The 18567-nt window shown below is 39.1% G+C and overlaps 2 protein-coding genes across 4 annotated transcripts in view; both read right to left on the bottom strand.

Annotated features, from left to right (window-relative positions):
- Nucleotides 1–18567, bottom strand: part of LOC109484160 (nucleolin-like) — a 39772-nt gene that overhangs the window by 18419 nt on the left and 2786 nt on the right. The window lies entirely within an intron of this gene.
- LOC109484157 (pollen-specific leucine-rich repeat extensin-like protein 2) lies at nt 44–10754 on the bottom strand. Its single transcript, XM_019787385.1, has 4 exons — nt 10251–10754; nt 9910–10014; nt 9260–9685; nt 44–1645 (listed from the first exon to the last, which is right to left on the bottom strand). Exons 1-4 carry the CDS (start codon nt 10539–10541, stop codon nt 1541–1543), a joined length of 927 nt encoding a protein of 308 aa, XP_019642944.1. The 5' UTR covers nt 10542–10754; the 3' UTR covers nt 44–1540.

Raw genomic sequence — 18567 nt, 5'->3', positions numbered from 1 at the left:
GGTGGGGGGTAGTATATACAGATCTGGGAGGATGGGGGGCATACAGATCAGATCTGGAACGGATGGGGGGGGCATACAGATCTGGAACGTTCTGAATCAAATGCATTTTGAATGCGCCATTTCATTTCCAAGCGTAATTCACTCCACGGTCTTTAGATGCCGTCTTGCCGACTTGATTTTCGCAACGCCAGCGCGATGAAATTTCATCTTGACAGCTGATTGCACCTGGAGTGCCAGCCTCTTGGTCATCATGGCAGTAAGTTAAGGTTAAGAATGAAAATAAGACATAGGCGGCACTGAGTTCAGTCAATCTGCAATTTTCAGACTTGGGGCATCTGTATTATGCTCTCAATTCAATACTCAATAACTAGTGAATTAAGATTTTTGAACCTTCAGAATTATCTCATCTAAATCCTGTTGGTATGAAATCCGGTAGGTTTAATTATTTTCAAGTCATTAGAAGGTTTACTGGAGATTAAACCTCCTTGTTCAGGGTATCCTAAGCTACATGCACGAAGTGCTTGTACCAAAATTTACCCTTAGGCTTACCTTTCAGCTGAATACTAGTACATGTAGTCAGTTCACGATAGTCTGTAGTCATTAACTCACCTGTAGTCATACCTGGATACAATCTTTTCTCATGTATGTAATCCTGATGTTATCAGGACTTGTCAGGAACTTTGTAGCCTATTGGCATTTCATACATGATTTAGGATACTGTAATAAAATGATGTTTTATTGAAGTATTGCCCTTGTACATTATACTACTGACACTTAGTGAAACCTGCATGATATTTCTAGAAAGTAGAGACTCTTAGCTTTCTATTGTTGATGTACACATCAGTAGTGGGGGTATTGTGGAGGAAAGGAACCAAAAGCTAATACTGTCAATAAAATTATTATAAAGGGGTCTGGAAACTCCCCAACACGGAGATCACGTACTGCTCAGAAACTCCAGCAATTTAAGGGTTTAAAAAATCAGCGTTCCGAGTGTGGGGACCGCTGAGTATGATGTCCCAATCCTAGCGATGCGCTCCCTCCCCCTCAGCGCTAGAAAATAGAATTTCTGCTTCTTCTTGATACCATGGATCTGAGCATACTAGAACCAAGGTCACTATCAGGAAGGCTAATGTGATATTAGTGAACTTACATGTAGGTTCTTATTATCATAATAGTATGTGAATGATGACAGACACAGTCTTTCTTATACTTTAAAGGAGTTTATTAATAACTTGATAGGAATCAAAAATCATTATACCGGGTATATTGGTCTTTACATCTAAAGACTGGATAACAGGTACTACTACTATAATAACTTACTGTTGCTGTTGTCTGCAGTTACTGTAGTAATATAATAATTATATATGCATATTACATGTATTACACACTGTGTATATCTGACCATCCATTCTAACATTGTCCGTGAGCTTGGATACTGTGTAGGTTAAGATATGGTTAGGGATAGAATTCTTCTTGGTACCCAGTGCGTGTAGTTAATCAGTAACGCTAGACAATTTAGGTTCGTGCATGCTAACATGTTTCACTCAATTTTCCTTTCATTTTTACAGTGTACACATACATAAGTGTGTTGTACAACTACATGACAGTACACTGGTATACACATTCTTCTGGACACCATACTATGCTGTGAATAGAGTTGAAAAAACATGTTGAGTGTTACACATGAATTAACATGGTGAACACAAAATGGCCAGTTTTATTCGCTAAAATATTTTAATCACCATATTCTAATATCATCATCATATTCTAATATGAAGTTTTAGATACTGTGTTTAAACCAAAAACAAACATTACTTATGCAAACATTATAGAGGGGTAGGTCTGTTCTTAACAAACGTTGAAAACCATACAAAGTCAAAAATTAATTATGCAAACAGGGTTGAGAAGGGCACTGTTCGAGAGGCATTGTTTAAACCAGACACAATCAACCATTAATTATGCAAACATTAGAGAGCAAACATGGAGCCTGGAAATGGAGGAGGGGGCACTGTTCGTAACATAGTTTAAATCAAGTCAAACACAGTCAAACATTAATTATGCAAAGTTGAAAACCATATGCAGTCAAACAAACAAACAGTACTTTATGCAAACAAGCTCGAGAGGGGCACTGCTCTTAAATTATGCAAACATTAGAGAGGGACACTGTTCTAATTATGCAAACATTAGAAAGGGACACTGTTCTAATTATGCAAACATTAGAGAGCCACAGTTTATACCAAACTCCAACATTAATTATGCAAACATTAGAAAGGGACACTGTTCTAATTATGCAAATATTAGAGAGCCACAGTTTATACCAAACAAAGTCCAACATTAATTATGCAAACATTAGAGAGGGACACTGTTCTAATTATGCAAATATTAGAGAGCCACTGTTTATACCAAACAAAGTCCAACATTAATTATGCAAACATTAGAGAGGGACACTGTTCTAATTATGCAAACTTTAGAGAGCCACTGTTTAAACCAGAAAGTGCAACATTAATTATGCAAACATTAGAGACCCACAGTTTAAACCAGACACAAACATAAATTATGCAAACATTAGAGACCCACAGTTTAAACCAGACATAAACATTAATTATGCAAACATTAGAGACCCACTGTTTAAACCAGAAAGTGCAACATTAATTATGCAAACATTAGAGACCCACAGTTTAAACCAGACACAAACATTAATTATGCAAACATTAGAGACCCACAGTTTAAACCAGACACAAACATTAATTATGCAAACATTAGAGACCCACTGTTTAAACCAGAAAGTCCATATATGCATCAAATGTTAATTATCTTCATCAAATACTGGCTTATGTAGCTCTAGTTTCCCTTGTGCCAGCCAGACACCTACTTCAATCTTATACAAACAACCTGGCTCCTCATCATAAACTACTTCAATAACATCCAAATCCTCCCAAGCATTTTGAATTTCAGCAATATACCACCCTGGTAACCACCCACTTAACCCCACTTCTTCTTTAGACCATTTTACCTTTACCCTGGTACCAATCTGGAAATACATTTCGTATGGTATATGTCCATTGTCTGTTACACAACTTACAGTATCATTTTCTTCACTGTGAATATCTGAAGACAACTTAGTACCACACAATAACATACTTTTCACTGTACTTTCCTGTTTAGGTCTCATATGGTCTATATAGTTTTCTAAATTATCAAACAGATTTGGTAGTCTATCTAGTGGGTCTTCTTCTGTCAAGCAGTCTGCTTTTATTATAGTCTTTGTATACAACTGACATGCAGCTGCACTCTTACGAGGGCCTTTTTCAGACAATCTGCAAACAGTGTCAGTGATATGCGCTCTCTGAGTTGACGTAAACTTCCCGTCTTGGATATACAGATCAAGCTGTGCCAGAATTAGATTCTTTGCTACCTTAATCAACTTTTTCAAACTAACAATTTCCATGTTTGAAATAAGGTGCCGTTGTCCCCGTTTCAATAAAATAATGCGAGTGATTAGTTCGTCTCTAGATCCACCATAGTTGCATGCATTAGATTGTAGTACATCCCTTAGGTAACATAATGGCATTTTTGAAAGGGTTCTAGCTTTATCTGGCACATTTCGAAGAAAATCATAAGAGGGTACTGCTGGATTCCAGTCTTTGTCCAGACCCATGTATTCTGCTAAACTCTGTACCAATTCGGCTTTACTCTTACATTTGACTGGAATTTTTGCCTCTGAACATTTTTTCACAAGATCTTTCACAGTGTATTTGTAGAATTCATGATTGAACCATTTTCCTCTAAGCCTGTCCTGTGCATACACCCTTCTCAATTGATCATCTTGTATTTTGTAATAAGTTTTAAAATCTTCTACAGAGACAAATGCCAAAAAAGCGAACTGGTCAATTATCCCATCTGTTGGCTCAGGAAATGCTTTGAACATGATGTCTAATATCCTACTAGGTAAGAACAGACCTGACAGATCATCCCACTCACCGTGTGGTAACTTATTCCTTTTCTCATAAGACATATAGTGTAGTTCACCGTCAGTCAGGAGCCACCGAACATAATCAGGTAGAGGTTCTCTTTCAAATCTATCTTGGTTATCTTTACAAATCCAGTTATTATCTGGTCTATAGATAGCTGTTGTGTATTTGTTAAGCCAGGAAGTTCTGTCTGGGCCTGACTCATTGCAAAGAACACTATAGTCTTCCCTGTAAGTTTCTACATAGTTTTCCTTGGCTCCCCATGTATGTACAAGACAGTCAAATATGTTATTTTTAACTGGACTATACTCCATTTCACTACATTGTTTCCTAAATTCATTGAATGAAAGAAAATGTTTCAATTCGGTCTCATCAGTAAAAACATAATCACTATCTTTTATGCCTCTGAAACTCTGCAATGGAGTGCCATTAAATTTGGCAGACCTTAATGTTTCCATTACTTCCTTGGCCATGGCCTCCATGTTTTTGAAATACTTTGTTGAATAGACTTCTTCATTTGTGGGGCAAACGAAATGTTTTGATTGAATGGCTGTATTTTCTATGGCATGTACTCTTTCTACATAATTTCTTTTGCTATGATATTCTGGAAATGATTTGTGTACTAATTTGTCTAAGTTTAGGAACTTAACTAGCCTAATGTCCCACATCTGACACAGCTCACTTGCTGGCGCTTCTGCTGGCCCATTATCAACAAGAAATGTAAACATGGATTTGAGTAAACCGGTTTTGGGGTTCCTAAAAAAGCTATCCAAAGCAGGAATGCTCATTAATAGAAGCAGTTCATTGTATGCTCTAAATGTTGTACTGGGCTCTGTTGCTGACAAATTAATTAATGTAACTGCTGAACCTGTTCTGGAAATGTGTAAAACAGTCTCATTTGCTATGGGCATATCTATATTATTTAGGCAATGTTCCATTCTTGTTTTTCTTACTAACTTTGTCTCTACAAACAGATGTGTCATTGGAGTTACAGCATATGTTCGACTTTGGTCCCAATCATGGTCTGGAAGAATTACATCTGATCTCCATGTTTTTGCTGATTTAGTGGTGGCTATATTTGCAACTATAATTTTTTTAGCATCTTTGGAATCTACCATATGATTTGATGGGTATTCTGCAGCTAAGTCAGCATGAAAATTAGCACTTGCTGTGGCCCAGTGAAGATTGACCACAAATTGTGGAACGCCTACTCTAGGTGGAGCATGGAGGGAAACACAGGCATTTATTCCTTTACCGTGATGGTGGTCTTTTGCTCTGTGGCTGTTTACTCTGTAGTTTTGAGTATAGTTATAGCAACTTGAAAGGGAAATTGTAAAATTTGGTGGAGCACAAGCAAGGACTAATTCCCTACACTGAACCATGGTTGTGGTGTTATCAGGAGACCTATACAATGTTGTGTTACTTAAACGGGGATGTGCTTCAAGTCCCTCCCCACCTGTCCCAGTTTCACTAAATTGGCCAAAAGCTCTCTCTATAACCAAAGGTAGTTCTGCAAATGAATCTATCTTTAAGGGCCTTCCTCTACCAGGTGCAATTGTTGTTTTTATAAACATTTCATAATTTTTTCTTTCTCTTTCTCTGAGAAAAAGTTGATGCTGTTGGATATTGGTCATATCATTTCTTACTCTGCGGCATGTATTCTCCATTTCACTGTAGCTAGCACTTACTTTGTAAAAACGTTTTTCTGCAGTTCTAAGTCCCTTTTGGTTTTGTAGTCCTAACAGTTTTGTGCCTACAAAGTTCTTACTAGTAGAAACACACAGCATGCCCTTTGCAATGTCCCTATCATGCTTTGTGCTCATACTTTTTAGTGCATTTGGCAGTGTATCCTTGAGTTTACTGAGAATGTGCTGGTTTACTGTGACTTGTACATCAGGTTGATAATAGTTCCACATGTTTAAAATTTCTTCTGCTTCATACTTTCCATTTTCAATCAAGCATCCCTTCCCACGATAGTACATAAGCATAACATTAAGCCGTTTAGAAAGAATAAGATAAAGTGAACCAGTCTGTGTGAACTTTTTGTTGTTACTATTAATAACTGTGTCATCTAAGTCATCAGAATTTAAAATGTTTGTGTCAGTGCCAGTGTCCTTATTAGCTGCATATATTTGTCTGCACTTTTTCATATCTAGCATTGGACATTTAAAAAGAATATACTTGCCCACTTCAATTGCTGCTTCTATAACAGCCTTATCTCTGTTATTACTGTAATTACAATCTTTTAGTTTCTTTTCCAACTCCTGCACATTACTTTCTAAAGAGCCTGACACAATATTACTTACTTTAATTACAAGGGAGTTAGCCTCATTAGTGACACTGTCTTCATAGGAATACACATCAACTTGGGTGTTAAGCTTGTGTTGTTTTCTGGCTTTATTTCTTAATACTTTTTTACCTAAGTCGGTATACCATGTTTTTGGCATGTTATAAAATGGAATAATACTGTGACTCAGAGATTGCTGACAACCTTTTGAAATATTTTCGCAGTCGTTTGATTCATTTTTAATCATATCTGATATCGTTCGATCTCTGTTATCCTTTATATAGAAACATTCCTCACAAAGTGTTGCATCCATGGTTTCATCAGAAGTATCTTTATTTTGTTCATTAACTACATTGTTGTTTCTTCTCCCTTTCAAATGTTTGCCAGATGGTAGCTCTTCTGATACACTTCTTACTATCGTTGGAATATTGTTTTCTGTTTCAAAAACCCAGTCCCTTGTATCATCAGGCTCTGGTTGCTTAAAAATCTCCATATTACGAAAAGCTTCATCAATAGTTGTAATCGAATGTATTTGTTTTTGAACTAGTGTCGCAAATTCTTCAGCTACCCTTCTTTGTAGATTTTCAGTTTCTTCTAAATCATTTTCTGCTTTACTACTGCTGTCTATGCTACCTACCTTTTCATCAAGTTCCTTAGCTAATACAAAACACACCCTGTATGCCTTTATCATTAAATGCCAGTGATGCCACACTTTCTTCATAATTCTGTCCACTACTTTTATTTTAACCTCTTCAAACCTGAGACTCTCCCTATGAAGGTTAAGTTTTTTTGCAGCAACAGTTATCAGTCTTGTCAAAATCAAGGAAGCTCTAAGGTGTACAACACCAGTAAGAGTTGTCTTATCATAATCATCATTCATCATGAATCTATTTTCTGTTACTATGTTGACTTGCTGATTCCATATTTTCATCTTCTTTTTAAGTAGAATGTTCTTTTCAGAATCAATATCTGTTAAGGACCATTTGAAAAGTGAGGGGCGACTGAAACGTCTTTCTGTACAACCTGAAAAGTCTATTCCTTTTTCATTTACCTCTGCAATGTCGTAGCAACATTCTATAGCCTCAAGACAGCTTTCCTGTTTCTTCTTGTAATTTGTTTTAAATGCATGGTGCTGAAAATTTCCTGTGCTGGGATTGCCTAACGAAACCCTAACATCACTAAGTTTACTCCCCTTTGGCAAGGTGACAGGTATTGTTAAATCTGAATCAACAAATGTTACATTTATGCAAATAAAATTTGTCTCCGTCGACTGAAATTCACTGTTAACTTCAGTGCCTGAACCTTCTCCCATTGAAGCTAGTCTATTTGGGGGGTCTACATGTTGGGTAGCCTCGGTCATTTCTATGCTACCTTGTTCAGATACTAGTAATATATTATCAGTACTTTTTGGATGAGCTGTCACAATATTGCAATCTCTTCTGTTGTTTTTGATCCCGACTGCATCACTTACATCTATGTTACGTTTGGGACAAATCTGCTTGGGAGCAGTTTCATCATTACGAACTGACCTGCTTGTTCTTTTTGTCAAAAGTACTGTCACTTTATATCCTGAGTCACAAGGCTGAATAATGTCTTTAAGTTGTCTGCTTACTTCTGCGTTTCCTGTTACTGGCTGTAACTCACCTTCCTTATCACATTGAGCAAAACTAAATCTTGCACATGTACGTGAAAAATCTCTGTTTTCCATGATCACTGGTTTTAAGTCTGACAAAACATACTCCCTACTGGTTCTAAACCCTGTTACAGTACGCTTGTAGTTGTTGTCCTGGTAGACATCAATGTAAAAACTGATCAAATCTGGTGAAAGTGTAGTTTTTGGTGATTTTACGTAGGCATATGCCTCCAGGTAATCTGTTTTGTTTGCTAAAAAGGAGTCACTATCTTTTTTTCCAATTAGACCAGATACAGTAAGAGCAGATTTGTTTGTGCTGTTAAGGTCATTGTAATCATAAAACATGCCATTAAATTTGACCATAGCTGCAAAATGACCTGGGGTAGTTTTTATAAGACCAACTAAAGTATACTCTGTGCCCAGCACATCGATTCTTTCTTTGACATGAATACTACCATCATTAAACTGGAATCTACCATCATATAGTAATAAGAACTCTGCCATCTGCAAGTCAGTTATATTATAGATGTGATTTGTTTTTCTTTGGCAGGAAGAGCATTTTGATTCAGGTTTCAATATGCTGTCTGCAATCATGTTGTCTATGGACTGGACTTCTTCTTGCATAATTGTTTGAACTAAGTAGATAGGAAATGATGTACTGTATTTCTTCATTACCTTTCCTGATGGAGCAAAACAAGTTTGACATTTTTCAAGTTGTAATGTTATGTTACATTCCAAAAGAGACTTTTCATAGGCTGTTTTGCACATGTGTGGCCATAAATCTCCAAGCGCTGCCCGTTCTGTTCCCTTTGGTGCAAATGAATTAACATTTTGAACTGCATACTCCCATGGCCTATTCCTGGAATGACTTGCTATATCTGCACCCTGTCTATCACGAAATGATTTAAGAACTAATTTGAAAAAAGCACTAAGTTTACTTTCTTCTAATATGATGTTATTGCAAATACCAAAGTGAGCTATGTCTAAGAATGTGTCTATTCCACAACTATATTGTGTTTTTCCAGGGTTTGATGACCTACTTGAATTTGTATAAGGGTGTGGACGTTTTGAACCACCTTTAAGTGGGACGATTGTGTTTATTGTGGTACCGGATTGAATGCCATATTCTTGTATTGGGACACTGTTTCTATCTAAGACCTTACCACCATATAGAAGGAGTATGTCTGAAAAGTCAAAGGCAACAAAATGCTTCTCCACTTTTTCATACAAATCATTACATGTTGTCTTGGGACCAAATTCAAAACAATAGTTTTTATCTATATAAACAAATAACTGCTTCAGTTTTGAGTCAGATTCAAAGCCAATGGAAGTAGAAGGGTTACAGCTATTATAATTAGATGGACTTACCATATAACTCCCTACGGTTGGGTTGTCAGACAGAGGGGTCTGGGGTGGTATGTTGTTACATGCAGGGCTATGGGATGGTGGGTTTAAAATGTTAGAAGAAGGGCTCAGGGATGGTGGGTCACACACAGGGCTCTGGGATGGTGGGTCACACACAGGGCTATGGGATGGTGGGTCACACACAGGGCTCTGGGATGGTGGGTCACACACAGGGCTCTGGGATGGTGGGTCACACACAGGGCTCTGGGATGGTGGATCACACACAGGGCTCTGGGATGGTGGGTCACACACAGGGCTCTGGGATGGTGGGTCACACACAGGGCTCTGGGATGGTGGGTCACACACAGGGCTCTGGGATGGTGGGTTAGCAGGTGTCTGTGGCTCCCTCCAGTCCTTGAAGTTGAAGGCATCCCATGAGGGCTGGTACAACTGGAATGGAAGATTTCAACCATTTTCTATATTTTATCCAAGATGCCATGATGTACTGCTGCAGTCAAAACTAAATTTATGCATGGCCAGGTAACATTAAGTACAATAACAAAGTCAGTACTTATCATCACGGCATGTTATTCACAAGATAAAATCTATGTCAAACTTTTCACAAGGAAAGTCAACCAGTTCTTATACCATACGTCTGTGGCATAACTTAATACCTTTCTTTTTGCTTTGCATTTCTTGGACACTCTCTTCTTGTGCCGCTTGCAGTTACCGGTAGCAGGATTTGCTGTACCCCCCTCTTCTTTTGTCCAGATTTGTGCCTGTGGGAAGAGTATACTCTTTAAGAATATACATATTTGATAGAATCATGTAGATTGCAAAAGTTAAGCATTGTCAAGCATCAGAGATAAAACGTTTTAACTTCATGCCTTTTATAATCTATTTTACTAGTGAGTTATAATGTGAAATGCACACACAGGCTTCTGATAAAAATGTTTGCTGTCATGTCATACATTTACTTAAAGAATAAGATGGAGGAAACTGACTGCGTAATTACCTTGTACAGTCCTGCGTGCCTTGTACTTAACTGGGGGACATATGCCAGTCCCCCTTTGTCCCACTCCAAGGCGGCCCATTGTTCCGGAGTCAGCTGTTTCCCAGCTTCTAGAAGCTGGACACAGCTGTCCTCCAGGAGCTGTAGGAGCCGTGGGATACCTGCATCTTCGCTAAGATGCAGGCTGTCATGACGGCTCCAAAGCTTGCGTTGGTTGGTAGGAAAATCCTCCGTGTAGTCAAGGAAGTTGACTCCCTCCCTATCACAGATGGTTTTGAAGTAGCTGTTGTACATGGAGGTTTCCCTGTCCAGTCGAGGCAGAATGCCAACTGCTGCAAGCTAGACGTATTTAAGATAGAAAAAAATTAGAAAATGACAGTTTGTTTGAACACTAGAAGTGAAAAGATTACCTTGACATTATGCAATATTTATATTATTTCAAATACCAATGTGAAAGCCCTTTCTACATTATCAATGGAGTTTAAGCAGTTGTGTAACTGTTGTACCTGAACCTGCGACTAGAATAAAATCAAATATATGTCAAGATGTTCTGCAGTTTCATAGCTCAGCGTTACCTTGCTCATAGGGAACTGTTCCTTAGCAGAGAGGAGTACATGATGAAACTCCTCCATGTCTACCTCAAGGCTGGTGGTTACTGCACTCAGGTTGTTTGTTCCAGCCACAAGGACAACCATGGCTGGTTCACGTGGTGGTGGGTTGTCCTTCATTTCCTGGCGAATGTGGCGTAGTGAACCCCCTGGGGTACAGTTGTACCCAAAGGCCAGCCGGCCCTTTGGTCCAGGGGACACACAGCCTTCAACCACAGGCCGAAGCTGTGAGTCCCCATAGACTGCAACAAACTGAAAAAGAAATGGGTTCATCAGCAAACTGAAAAACAAACACTGACAGGTTTTTTTTCTGGGTTGGCAACCTAAGAGAAATTCCCGAGAGACAGAAAATCCAAGACAGTGCCTTTGCCCTTTTGTTTGCCTAATACTGACACACCAGAGGTAATTTTTAAACCCTCATGGAAGAGCATGAAATCAGAGGTCACCTGGTGACCTGTGACTTCTTGTGTGATCGTACATGTAACGTTACAAGGACATTTAAGCTTAATAATTCTTTTACGTTGTAGTGGAAGCACTCAACACTAGATCAGAGTCTAAAAAAGGGGGAAAAAAGATGATCCCTAACGGGAGGGGTCCTAATTCCGACCTAATTGTTCCATGCAAATGCACATACATTTGGTAATAGTTTATCTGACCAAAACTCGCGCAACATGAGCTATAATATTGACAGATAAACATCACACTGAATATTTCAGTATATTTGTGAGATAACCGATCTCAACACAAATCTTTGTCCATTCTTGTGGATATTTTTAGGCACGTGCTGCCATGCATAATGCCGCAACAAGGATTTTTCAAACTAGTACGGAATTAGGGGTAGGTCGGAATTAGGGCACCCCCCGTTACCTACCAATCGTAAATTTTTCAGGACTGTAATATAGGAAACACAACATTTTTTTCTTATGCCTTAACAATAAGTTTACAAACAGTAGATAATAGGTTTCTTTCACAGAAGAGTCTGAGCCTAGTGCACCTCTGAGCTAAACTGACTCACATAAATTTATTGTTTTGTTCAGACTCAAATTGCTGACTGCAAAATTATTTTTTCAAATATCAGAAAGCTGGAACTGAACAGAATGAGAAAATGGCAATTGTGCTACTGCTATTGTTATCAAAAAGAAATAATAAGAAGAAATTAGATTACAATTATAAATGGTAATAGTAAATTCAAACTTACTGGTTTTGAGCTTCTGCCACAAAAACTTGGCCATCTTGCACGGTTCTGCTTTCCAGAAATGCCTCGGCTCCAAGTTGTTGGACGACTCCGTCTGCCAGTTCCTGTTTCTGGCCAGTCGTCGTAGGGTAACTTTTTCCAGGTTGGAAGCTTGTTGAGTTGTCGATACGTTCCATCAATGATTTGTCTCATGCTGATATAAAAGCGCGAAAACTTCCAGCAAAAAATGCCTTGAAAAAGGCAGGGATGAAATCCTCAAAAAAGCGAGAAAACTTCCACTCAAGAAGTTCCAGCAAAAAATGCCTTGAAAAAGGCAGGGATGAAATCCTCAAAAAAGCGAGAAAACTTCCACTCAAGAAGTTCCAGCAAAAAATGCCTTGAAAAAGGCAGGGATGAAATCCTCAAAAAAGCGAGAAAACTTCCACTCAAGAAGTTCCAGCAAAAAATGCCTTGAAAAAGGCAGGGATGAAATCCTCGAAAAAGAGGACCTTTTCCTTGAAAAAGGACAAAATATCAATCTCTTGAAACCCTCAAAAAAGAGGAACTTTTGTTGAAAAATCCTGAAGCCAAGATCTAGACTAGCTCTGGAAGTACTGTACAGCTTTTTTATAGCACAGTATGATAAACCAGGCCTCCCTAGCAACACAAAAACATAGCAAAAACATCAACTTGAAATGCCCGCTGATATAGTCACATGACCAACTTCTCTGCTCTTATTGGCTGAATCCCTTCCCATCATTATTTTCTGGCCAATCACTGAAAAGAATCATTTTCATTTATGCTAATTAGAGACTACCCTAACTACCACCCTGTTTATTTTTATGCAAACCCATTGATACATTGACAAGCCATCCATTTGCAATGACTTGAAACGCAACACCATGGTGTCTGGTTACCATAGTGACAGCCGTCTGGAATGTGCCCTTTGACAAGGACCTTAGAGATAACCTTGTGCATCTCCATGTGTTCATGCCTCAGATTTGTGGGAGCACCCCATTATTTTTTGCCAAATCTTGGTGTCTTTTTTTTGATAAATCATGCAACATTATAAACTTTTAAGTGCTTAATCTTGGGCAAGCAAAAAGTTGGTACAGGCTAGCAGAATATTGCTTTTGTCTGATAGACAAAGTGAATTTTTGAAAACCTGTCTAACCCTTTCAAATCAGTTGTTAGTGTGAATTTGTGCCGAAAAGATATCATCATGCCAGAGATCTTCGGGATTTTGGTAGATGACACGGCATATGTAGGTGTGGTTGTACTATACACCACAACTGAAAGCCTGGGTGACGTAAGACAGGAGGCTGAGGATCAGGACGTGGACATCTCCAACTGCATGTTTGTAGATCGTGATGGTCAAGTGATTTCAAAGGACCAGGAAAGTCAGCTCCAGTATAAGGTATCTATGTGCTTTAACTTACTTTGCTTAATAGGCCATATATATATATACCAACTTAATTTTATGGATGACATCCTCTGAAGACCCCCAAACTTAAATGTGTTCTTGCTGTAAGAATAATAAAGAAAGGGTTTCTTGACAGAATTTTGGTCTTGAACTGAGAAAAGAAGTCTTGATATAAGAATGTTAGTCTTAAAAAAGTGCATGTGGGTGATTAAAAAAAAATTCCGGCCAAAAATATAAATGCTACTAAACCACAGGAATACAAAGCTGCCATTGTGAATTTGCAGCAGTACACAGTGACATGTACGATAAGCCGGCACATTCTGCTTTTTGTTGAATTTATGAATCAACATTGTACGAAACGTTATGTACTCAGAGTTCTTGAGTCGTGGAGCTTTGGTAGCCTGGGTGCAGTCCTCCAGAGTTACCACTGAATGTCGCTACCATGGACTACCCAGGCCTAGAGCTAGGGCGTGAATTTTTTTTTTTTGAGGACAGGCGAAAGACACTGTGCGTAGATGTCATCCATAAAATCAAGTTGGTCTGGCCTAATACCCAGCTGGCCTACCTTACTTGAAAGTCTGTTCCATTTTGCCAAAATCTTCATCATTGTCCAAGTTTTGTTCTTATCCTTGCTCTTTTGAATTTATCATTTTAGGATCTGGCACATGAATTGGGTGGTCCTCGTCCTTATATCAAGGTAAGTTTGTTTTCCAACATTGACAATAGGAAGGAGAAAATGTTTTGTCATAAACGTTAACCATTTCTGCCCAGCATGCTTGTTTTACAGTAACTCTATTAGGCCACACCAATTTAATTTGTTGGTTCTCGGATTCGCCTCTTCGTTTTTTTCTGATTTGCAAAAAAAAAATATGATTCTGGTTCTGAATCAACTGAAAAATGCTCATATTTTGCCCCCAACAGTTGAGGAAAGTCCTTTCTTCCTAGTTGTTACAGTTTTCCCATCCATCATTGCAGTGGTTTGATTAAAAGTTCAAAATTCAATGTTTAAATTTTAACCCAGCCTTTTGTGTTGACTTTATGTCTCATTTCGTAGAATTTAAGCCAATAATAGGATGCCTAAACCTGTTTTTATTTTTTATTTCGCCCTGTCGCTTCATATTTTTTCTGAAAAAATCCGAGAACCAACAAATTAAATTGGTGTGGCCTTATGAAGACTATACGACAAATAAGACTATAACTACATCAGGACTTTAGCCAGCGCCCGTTTTACCGTCAATTGATGGACAGGTATTTTGTCCCGTAGGACGGTAAAAAGTCAACATTGACGGTCAAAAATCGTGGGTAAAGACATAGAAAAAATCTAGCGAATTTGAATGAACCACGGCACGGCATCTTTTCCAAACTGAAACAAAACACAAATCTACATCAGATTCTTAACATGGGCAATCAAACAATAGAACGAGTAGAACATGCAAAACTGCTATCCGTGAAAGGAAGACTATATATACAAAAACACGCAAATGATGTTCAATAAAATTTTGGTAGCTGAAAAACCAGAAGTGATCTACGACAGGTTACAACGAATAGATAATTCTCATGGCCACAGCACCCGCCTTGCGACAGGAGGTGGCTTAAGACTGCCTAAACCGAAGACAGCCGCAATGGAAAGAACTTCTTTCCATTCCGGCTGTCTTCGGTTTGAACAATTTCGTTGACAGATGTATAAAATCTCACAACAACCTTCCACCACACGCCAGGTCAATCACAGCAATACTGTTCAAGAACATCATAAACGACATGATAACTCACAAGACTGATACATACAAACCCTTAAAAGCACTGGTGGTAAGGTACTGGCACAAGCAAAAAGCTGAAAATATTATCAATGTATGCGACCTTTGACCTCCCAATAGCGATCTGATAATGTCGTGTTGCTTTATACAATGTAGTTGTAATTGTTTATTGCTCTGTAGTTTTACGCTAGTTGTAGTCTAATGGATGCAAGTGTTATGTTATGTGCCTTAATTTGTATTACCCTGTGTTTTATGCATCCAGGAAGAATAGATTAGATTTGTTATCTAATCTAATGGATATCTAATAAAACATCAAACATTCTTTAAGTAATCATTGACGGAATTTTTTTTTCACGTTGACGGTAATTTTTTTGCGAACTGGGTTGACCTGGGGTTGACAGTAAAAAATTTCGAGCTGGCTAAAGCCCTGAACTACATGTACATGTATATGACATATGTCACAGGGGAGATTAGAATCCAGGGGGATCCGGAATCCTCCTAGGGGAGATTGGAATCCCTATCTCCCCTAGGAGAGATTGGAATCCCTATCTCCCCTAGGAGAATCTGGAATCCTCCTAGGGGAGATAGGGATTCCAATCTCCCCTTCTATTTTCAACTATTTTTAACCCTCATCTGGGATTATAGTAATGAAATGTGGCAACAAATCGTAATGTGTTATGACTAAAATTTAACTAATACATCTAATATCACACTATACAGATGGTGACTCAGGACCCACCCAAAGCACCATCCAAGTGGTATTCAATTTCCAAAAAAACAAGCAAGCCAACGAATAAACCTGGCCAGTCTCAACCAAGCCCGTCTCCACCTGTCCAGTCTCCATCCAACCCGTCTCCACCTGTCCAGTCTCCACCTGGCCAGTCTCCATCCAACCCGTCTCCACCTGTCCAGTATCCACCTGTCCAGTCTCCATCCAACCCGTCTCCATCTGTCCAGTATCCACCTGGCCCATCTCCACCCAACCCGTCTCCACCTGTCCAGTCTCCACCTGGCCCATCTCCACCCAACCCGTCTCCACCTGTCCAGTATCCACCTGTCCAGTCTCCATCCAACCCGTCTCCATCTGTCCAGTCTCCACCTGGCCCATCTCCACCCAACGCGTCTCCACCTGTCCAGTCTGCAGCTGGCCCATCTGCAGCTGGCCCATCTGCAGCTGGACCATCTGCACCTGGCCCATCTGCAGCTGGACCATCTGCAGCTGGACCATCTGCAGCTGGACCATCTGCAGCTGGACCATCTGCAGCTGGACCATCTGCAGCTGACCTGGAACACACTGAGCAGCCACAGACTGAAGCTTCCCCACCACCACCTAATAAAGTCTACGATATCTTTACCAAGAAAAGGAAATGGAGGGAAGCTTTTAAAGTCATGGACACATCTAGTGAGTACTGTATACCGTTTTATTCTTCTGACGTTATGTGGCAGTTAGCCTATGTAACCCAAGCTCCGGGGGGCTCCCTACATAGTTCGGGGGCCGGCTGGATGTTGGGCGGCCGGCAAAAGCGATTTAATCAGGCTATGTGGCAGTGCACACGTGAAACCACGCTGGATTGCATTACATGTAATCTAGTGTCATGCTTCTTCAAGTTTTATAAATTACCTCACAAACTAACAGAATTCTTTATAATGTTGGCTGTCATAAACCACTTGGTTGTGAATAATTTGTTACAATTAGCAAGCTTGTTTCCCCACAGAATAATGCATTTCTTCACTTAACACCAGCTTAGGGTAGTCATTGTTGGCAACTTATTTCAGGACCACATTGACCTACTTCAAGTTCAAAGTTAACAAGAAAAATAAGGGTATTTTTTTGTAATGAAATTTGAGAATATATCACTTCGTGTAATGAATGAATTCATTGTACAACCTGAAGAAAATACCTCTACATTTATTAGTATTTGATGGTTGTGAAGACAGTGAAGGTTAAAGGCCTCGGCATAAGACAAGTAGAGTTCAGTGCGATGGAAGGAGGCAGCTTGAGAAAACTGTTGGAGGGGAACAAGGGGCCAGTATTAAACCGACCTGAGCAGTGACCAGTCACAACTTCAAGTTTATCTACTAGGATCTGTTTCTAATGAGTTGTTTCTTACACTTACAGAGGCCAGAAGTGAGAATGAAAAACAATACTTGGAACTGTGGAATAAGATCGGTCAGGAGGACTCGAGCCAGCTGATGTCAAAACAAGAAATGCAGAAAACAGTGAACAAGAGATGGGCTAAGCAACAAGCGATAGCAGCCGCAAATGTCGCCACGCCTTCTGCACCACAACCTCCACCTTTAACTCCTCTCCTGGACCTTGTACCCCAGTTGAAGAGTCAGCTGAAAGCAGGAAAGGAGGGAAAGGTGGAGGCACTGCTTCAAAAATGCAGTGCAGGTAACATGAAACAAGTAGTTGACAACATCCGTAAAAACTACGTGAAAGACGGTGCTTCGTACCACTCAGTGAAACTAGAGATCCAGAAAATGCTGAGACTAAAAAAAAACTGACTCCAGTTTGGGCATTTCAGTTGTCTACTTCACTGTTTTGGAAATCTGAAGCTGTGTGGTTCAGAAGACGTGGCTGCATTTGCTTCATTCCATCTCTTGTTCTGAGCCAAAAAGATTATTTCTGCCCCAACACCATATCCATTCTTGCACCAAAAGTTTGGAACCATGGGTTAGTTTGGTCGTCATAAGAATGAATTGGTGTAGCTGTGACTTATAGGCAGAGTGTAGCACATAAGCAATTCTTCTGGTAAGTATACTAGTTCTGTATCCCTAAAAAGTAATTGTGTTGGCACCTATCAATCTGTAACTCATTGTTACAAATTTGATTGATTTGCTCTCAATTAAAATGTGTTCTATATATAACACAAGCCTCTACTCTTGAGCCTCTACTCTTGAGTATGCCTTTAACAGGTTGAAATAACAGTTCAGAGATTTCATACCACCATAAGATATTTAGTACTTTTGAGAATACTGCTTTGAAGTGAAAAGGCTAGTAATAGTTGTAGGTTACATACATGTAGGGAAAAACACTACAGCATGCCTAGTGCCCCATGAAATATGTAGATGATTGTTATTACCCTCATATGAAGATCTATAATGTTTGAATATAGTCTGGAGAAACATGAGAAAATCGATAACTGCAAGTAGTAACTCATGTTGTCATTATTTGAAGACAGACTTCTTTGCAACAATTGTATCTAATCTCTGTAATATCACATCTGACTCTAGTATCCACTATACAAAGTATACCTCTAACGCTTTAAATCACACAATTCAGCCTAAGAGGCTGCCAAGTGATGGCGCTGTATTTGTACATAATTGTGACTTGTGTTTTGAAATAAACCATTAAAAC

The sequence above is a fragment of the Branchiostoma belcheri genome, unplaced genomic scaffold (assembly GCF_001625305.1).
Source record: "Branchiostoma belcheri isolate BF01 breed outbred unplaced genomic scaffold, Haploidv18h27 scaffold69, whole genome shotgun sequence".
NCBI lineage: Eukaryota > Metazoa > Chordata > Leptocardii > Amphioxiformes > Branchiostomatidae > Branchiostoma > Branchiostoma belcheri.
Note: the sequence above shows the minus strand (reverse complement) of the source record. Positions and strands in the feature narration are given on the sequence as shown.